At 55.0% G+C, this 7108-nt stretch overlaps 1 protein-coding gene across 1 annotated transcript; it reads right to left on the bottom strand.

Annotated features, from left to right (window-relative positions):
- Positions 1-950: 950 nt before the first annotated feature.
- Positions 951-6361, bottom strand: LOC128123868 (uncharacterized). Its single transcript, XM_052760151.1, is given in 4 exon segments — positions 951-2201; positions 2203-5156; positions 5159-5707; positions 5810-6361. Coding segments are annotated over 4 exon segments (5121 nt in total). The 5' UTR covers positions 6347-6361; the 3' UTR covers positions 951-1120.
- Positions 6362-7108: the final 747 nt, after the last annotated feature.

Raw genomic sequence — 7108 nt, 5'->3', positions numbered from 1 at the left:
TCCTGACACCTCGGAGATTGTGAGCTTATGCTGAGGTGTCGAGGCACATCCTGACGGGGGTGAAGAAGAATTGGTGAAGCTTCCGACTACGGCCACCCCCTCATAATAGGGAGGTGTGGAGACTAGGCATAACCAGCATTCCTGAGTCTGATTTGGGTTGGTAACATTGAGGGCTGAGTAAGCGCCCTCTATAAGATTCAATAGCCGGTCTCCCGTACCGGGCCTGGGTGGCTGGAGGGTGACTGGGGTTATAGTGGCATTCGGAGCCGTGCTTGGGCGAATGGCCGAATTGGGTCGGGGGGTAGCCCTCGGGGGTGCCGGAGCAGGTAAAGAGGGGCGCTTTTGGTCAGAGAGAACCTGGTTGGGACCTATAGAGGCGGAGGGCTCCGTGATTTTAAGCCTAATCGTAAACACGACTCCCTGGTCCCATCCCGTCATGTAAAGTCTAAGTCCCCATGTTCTACCTTTAATCCAGTCTTGTGTTATCTCCCTTCCCTTTTGAGTAAAAGATATATTCAGGGGGTTGCAGGTGAAATTTACACAGGGCCCCCCCCTTCCCAGTAAGTGTTATCTCTTCCTAACGTGACAGTTCCCCAACAACGTCCTTGAGTAAGAGGACGCCATGAGTGGCTTTCTCTTTGGGTAGCCCTTTTTACCCTAATGAGGTCCCAAGTGGATGAAGGCTCCCAATAGGTATTACCAGTTGTTTCACATCCCCATGCTTTACAGAAGTAACTTTCATAACCCCCACATTGTCTAATCATCTTTCTGTCCCTACCATCCCGAGGGCAGACGTAAAAGGATAGTTGTGACAGGGCTGCTCTGATTTCAGGGTGACCACATCCATATCTCCTGTCACTACATTTGCAAGTTCCCTTACCATCCTGACAGACGTCTGGTGCTCTGGGGTTCATGGGGTCAGTGGTAGGGATGTCCCAGTCCCCTGACCCTGCTACTAGCTGGCAGAGATCTGGATGCAAGTTGGGCCACCATGTGAAGGGGGTGTGAAGGGCGGTCGTTTGCCAGACCGTCTCCCCAGTTTGTGAGATAACCTGCCAAGTGAGCCTCTTAACTAGGTGCGGGCTCTCTGCCGCCCTAGTCCCCTGGGGGTAGGCAGAGATTAAGAGGAGGGGGAGGAAGAGGAGCTGCGGGCCAACCTTATTTTTAGGGGGTATCGTGTGCGGCACACTGTCCATGTTGACTTTCTGGATCCTGCTGGGTCGGGTTCCCTGGCAGCCTTCACATGCGAGGCGTGGATCCATGCAGCAATCCCGTCGACCTTGAGTGCAGTGGGGGTGGTCAGCAAGACAGTGTAGGGCCCCTTCCACCGTGGTTCCAGATTCTTGGTCTGGTGTCGTCGGACCCAAACGGAGTCCCCGATCTGGAAGGGGTGGGGCACCACCGGCTTGTCTAGCTGCTCCTGGTAGGCCTTGGCCAGGGACTTCCAGATCTCCCTCTGCACCAGTTGGAGGGCTTGAAGATGTGCCTCTAAAGTAGGGGTGGTAGCAAAGGAGGAAATATCAGGATGGAGAAAGTCTACAACAGGAGGTGGGGCCCCATACATGATCTCAAAAGGGGTTAGGCCGTGTGGGCCAGGAGTATTTCGGGCTCGGTAGAGAGCCAAGGGAAGTAGGAGCACCCAATCTCTAGTGCCAGTTGCAAGCGTTAATTTGGTTAAAGTCTCCTTGATTGTTCTATTAGCTCGTTCTACCTGTCCTGAGCTCTGGGGGCGGTATGCACAATGGAGTTTCCAATCAACCCCCAATAGTTTGGCCACCTTCTGACTTACCTGAGAGACGAAGGCAGGCCCGTTATCCGACCCCAATATTTGAGGCATCCCATACCTGGGGAAGATTTCTTCCAACAGTTTCTTTGTTGCCACGTTAGCCGTCTCATTCTTGGTTGGAAATGCCTCGATCCATCCGGAAAAAGTGTCCACGAAGACCAAGAGGTACCGGTACCCGTAGAGTCCGGGTTTTACTTCTGTAAAGTCTATTTCCCAATGAACACCAGGATGATGGCCTCTTTGGTGGGCCCCCTTGTTTAGATGAACCTTTCCTGCGTTGACTTGAGCACAGGCTGGGCAGGTAGAAGTTACCTGCTGAAGTACCTGATCCTGGTTCAGCAGCACTGCCCAGGTGTTTTCTCTGTCCAATAGGGTCTTCATCTTGTTTTTGCTCAAATGGGTCAATGCATGGAGGAATCTCAGCATGTATCAGGTATGGGAGGTTGGCATGACCATCCGGTCCCCTAGTATATATGCTTGTCTTCCTTGTTCCCAGTCCGCCCCCCATTTTCTTTGCTAGCTCATGGTCTTCTGGGCTATAGGGCACGGGGTCTCTCTCAGGCTGTGGTTCTTGTATGGCCATCAACTGGCTGCTCCCTGCTGGCTGGGAAGCCACTGTTCGGGCAGTCAGATCCGCCAGCCGATTCCCTCTGGCTACCGCAGAGTCATCCTTTTGATGCCCTGGGCAGTGGACAATACTGAGTTGGAGCGGGAGGAACAGGGCCTTTAGGAGGTCTAGGATCTCTTTTTTGTTTTTGATTTCCTTACCCGCGGACGTCAGCAGGCCTCTCCATCTGTAGATTTCCCCGTGGACATGCGCAGTGGCGAAGGCATATCTGCTGTCAGTATAAACTGTGAGCTTCTTACCTTCTGCCATCCGGAGAGCTTGGGTGAGCGCAATCAGTTCTGCGCGCTGGGCCGATGTCCCGGGTGGGAGTGACGATGCCCATACCACTTCCGATTCGGTGGTTATAGCTGCCCCGGCTCTGCGTTTCCCCTCCTCCAGGAAACTGCTCCCATCTGTGTACCAGACAGCATCTGGATTCTTAAGCGGCTGATCTGTCAGATCAGGGCGGGTGCCATGTGCTTCGGCTAGAATCTGGAGGCAGTCATGCTCCTCGGAGGGGCTAGGCAGTGGCAGCAAGGTAGCAGGGTTAAGGGAAACTGTCGGCCCAAAATTTACCCGGTCTGAGTCCAGTAGTAAGGCCTGATAATAAGTCATTCTGGCGTTAGAAAGCCATCTGTCCGGTGGTTGTCGGACCAAGGCCTCCACTGCATGGGAGGCCAGCACAGTCAACGGCTGTCCCAGAGTCAGCTTCCCGGCATCCTTGAGTAATACGGCAATGGCTGCCACCATGCGGAGGCATGATGGCCATCCTGTAGCCACCGGGTCCAATTTCTTGGACAAGTACGCTACAGGTCTCCTCCAAGGTCCCAGTCTTTGTACCAGTACCCCTTTGGCAAAACCTGAGTTCTCATCCGCAAACAGCTCAAAGGGCTTGGTTAGATCTGGCAGACCCAGAGCCGGGGCCTCGAGTAAGGCCTTCTTGATCTGTTGGAATGCTTTCTGATGCTTCTCTTCCCATTGGAACATGGCCCCTGGTTTAGTGAGGGGGTACAATGGGGCTGCCAGTTCGGCAAAGCCAGGAATCCAAAGGCGGCAGTACCCAGCCGTACCCAGGAGCTCTCGAACTTGGCGGGGGTTCCGAGGAGGAGGGATGGAGATTATCGTCTCCTTCCTCGCTCTTGTTAGCCATCTTTGCCCCCCGCTCAGGGTGTAGCCCAGGTAGGTAACCTTGTCTCGGCATACTTGAGCCTTTCTGGCTGAGGCTCTATAGCCCTTTTGTCCAAGTCTGGCCAATAAGGCTCGAGTGCCCTCCAGGCACTCGGTTCGACTCCTGACCGCCAGGAGTAGATCATCCACGTACTGGAGCAGAGTCAGGGCTGGGTGTTCGACCCGGAATCCGGCCAGATCTGCATGTAGGGCCTCATCAAAGAGGGTTGGGCTATTTTTGAAGCCCTGAGGGAGCCGGGTCCAGGTTAACTGTCCCGAAAGCCCTTTTTCTGGGTCCCTCCATTCAAAAGCGAATAGCATTTGACTTTGAGGGTGCAGTCTCAAACAAAAGAAGGAATCCTTCAGGTCTAGCACAGTGTACCAGACGTGGGTCGGTGGGAGGGTGCTCAGAAGGTTATAGGGGTTGGGCACCGTGGGGTGTATGTCCTCCACCCGCTTATTGACCTCTCTCAAGTCCTGGACCGGCCTGTAGTCCCCTGTCCCCGGTTTCTTAACAGGCAAGAGAGGGGTGTTCCAAGGGGACTGGCAGGGCTTTAGCACCCCTTGGTCTAGGAGCCTTCGAATATGGGGCTTGATCCCCTCATGAGCTTCCCGTGACATTGGGTATTGTCTAATTGAAACGGGAGTCGCGGAGGCCTTTAGTGAGATCACCAGCGGTGGCTGATCGTGTGCCAGCCCCAAGCCTCCAGTCTCTGCCCAGGCCTGAGGAAACTCTCTCAGCCAGTTCTGTAGTTCCTCAGGTGATTTCTCCAGGGGTTCTGGTTCAAACAAACGGTATTCTTCTTCTAAACTGAGGGCAAGGATTTGTAGAGGGTCTCCTTTAGGACCCGTGACCCTCGGTCCCTTCTCATCAAAATAGATTTGTGCCTTCAATTTGGTCAATAGGTCCCGTCCTAACAGCGGATGGGGGCATTCAGGTATGTGCAGAAAGGAGTGAGTTACTTGCCCTGATGCCAGTTGGACTTTTCTCTCGGCAGTCCAATAATACCTCTTGTTTCCAGTTGCCCCCTGCACCAGTGCAGAATGCCGGCTAAGAGGCACTCCGGCATGGGTTAGGACTGAATGTTCGGCACCAGTATCAACCAGGAAGGTCACGGGCTGCCCCCCGATCTTGAGGGTTATCCTAGGCTCAGGGGGGGGCTCCTGGCCTCGACTCCCCTAGTCTTCCAGACTAAGGAGGTCTACAGTCTTGGGCTTGGGCCGGCGGGGTCCTTGTGGCTTCTTGGGGCACTCTCGGGCCCAGTGTCCCTTCTCCTTGCAGTAAGCACATTGGTCTTTATCAAGGGGTGGCCTCCTTCGCTCTCCCGACCTATCTCTCTCTCTCCACTGTCCCTGAGACACAATGGCGGCCAAAACCTTTTTCATCTCCCTATGCTGTTTCTTGTCCCTTTCCTCTTGTTTCTGCCATCTCCTTTCCTCACGCTCCTCAGGAGTTTCTCTCTTATTGAACACTTTCTCTGCTTCCTTCAATAAGTCTGGCAAACCTAGCACCTGTAAACCTTCCAGCCGCTGCAATTTGGTTCTGATATCTGAGCTAGACTGATAGATAAATGATAGGATGACACCTGGCCTGGTGCTTGCCCTGGGTCTTCTGGATCATACGGAGTGTACATCCTATAAGCCTCCTTCAGCCTCTCTAAAAATGCAGCGGGTGTTTCTTCCTTTCCCTGTATCACATTCCTTACCTGAGCCAAATTGGTAGGCCTTCTGGCGGCCGCTCGGAGACCCGCTAAGAGCAACTGGCGATAGAGACGTAGATGCTTCCTACCTTCAGGTGTATTGAAGTCCCAGTCTGGGCGGGTCAAGGGAAAAACTGCATCGATGATATTTGGGAGTTGGGTTGGCCTCCCATCATCGCCCAGAACCTGCTTCCGGGCCTCCAGGAAAACTCTCTGCTTCTCCTCTACTGTTAAGAGGGTCTGCAGGAGCTGCTGACAGTCGTCCCAAGTCGGCCTGTGAGTCACTAGGATGGACTCAATTAGGCCGGTTAAGGCAACAGGATCCCTGGAGAAAGGGGGATTATGTTGTTTCCAATTATAGAGGTCTGAGGCTGAAAAGGGCCAGTACTGCAACTGGCGATTCGGCCCCTCTCTGAGCGGGAAGGCCCTGGACTCAATAGGGGGGCCATCCCGGCAGCCGCGGAGGCGGCCGGCAATGGGGGACGGGGCTGCGTCCTCTTCTTCAGCCCCGTGGGTCCTGCGAGTCGAGGTAACTTCCGGATCTGCCACGGGCACGGCCGGGGACGCCGCCACCGGGGCGGTGGCTGGGGCCGCTTCGGCCGGCTCTCCAGGTGGTCCGGCTCGATATGGTGGTGGGTCCTCCGTCAGGAGATCTATAAGGGGAGTATGGGGGTCTGGGGGGAGGACTGGAGGCTTAGGAGTCTCCTTGTGAGGGAGCACGGGGTAAAGGGAGGAGTCCGGGTTGGGGGGCGCAGAAGGCCCAGAGACTGGAGGGGGCTGCGGAAGGAAAGGCTTAACCCATGGAAATGGGTTCTCGACCAGTGATCTCCAGATGGCGATATATGGGACCTGGTCGGGATGCCCATAAGGGCTAGGGGCAAAAACCTTACCTTCCACCTGCGAAATAAGAGAGAGGTTAAAAGATCCCTCTCGCAGCCAGCCGACATTCATCATGACCCATTCGGCCTCGCAGAAGGTGATCCATTTCTTCTTCCTGACAATGACACCTTCATTGTTTCCTCGGGCCTTAACATCGGACCAGTGGTCCTTGGTTAGGCTCAATGGGGTGGCGACAGCTTGTCCCATGGTGGTCTCCAAATAAAGAAGGGTTAAACACACAACGAGAAACAAACAGACAAGACAGACCACAGAATTTTTCGCTGCGCGGCTCCGGTGTAAAACCGAAAGCAAAAACTCAGATGGGGACGCAGAGTGTTTGAATTCTCCGTCCCCTGCCAGTACCACGTATCCTTCTGATGCGTGGGTGGCCCCGAAAAACCGTGCCCCAGAGGGGACTTTCCGTGCCCCAGAGGGGACTTCCCGTGCCCCAGAGGGGACTTTCCGTGCCCCAGAGGGGACTTCCCGTGCCTCAGAGGGGACTTCAGATACCCGTGGAACGTCTTCCAGGGTTTCGGTGGGCGAAGTCCGAGCTCGTCAGCTCCTTCAGCCCCCACCGACTCAGACCTGACTTAGGACGTCCGACGAAAACGAAAGACAAGTAAACAGACTGAGACAATACAGACAGACAGTGGCCGGCCAGCTTACCTCCTGACAGTGGGTCGGTGGTCCCGAGGCGGGGGTCTCCGATCCCGGACGAGCCCCCAAATGAAAGACCCCCGTCTGGAGTCTTCCCTCTGGAGAGACCCTCGCCCAGAGATCACACCGAGACCACAAGTCAGATGCAAACAGCAAGAGGCTTTATTCAGGAACACGGGTACCCGGGGCGATACAGTCCCTCCAGAGGCTGAAGAGACTGGCGCGCTCACGGGCTGGAGTGGAGGGTTTTTATAGGGTTGGGCAGCGGAAGGGCGGGTACAGAAGCAGGAAGCATAGTTTACAGGGTTCTGA

Source organism: Peromyscus californicus, unplaced genomic scaffold (assembly GCF_007827085.1).
Source record: "Peromyscus californicus insignis strain IS unplaced genomic scaffold, ASM782708v3 Scaffold_4__1_contigs__length_199733344, whole genome shotgun sequence".
In the NCBI taxonomy this organism is placed as follows: domain Eukaryota; kingdom Metazoa; phylum Chordata; class Mammalia; order Rodentia; family Cricetidae; genus Peromyscus; species Peromyscus californicus.
Note: the sequence above shows the minus strand (reverse complement) of the source record. Positions and strands in the feature narration are given on the sequence as shown.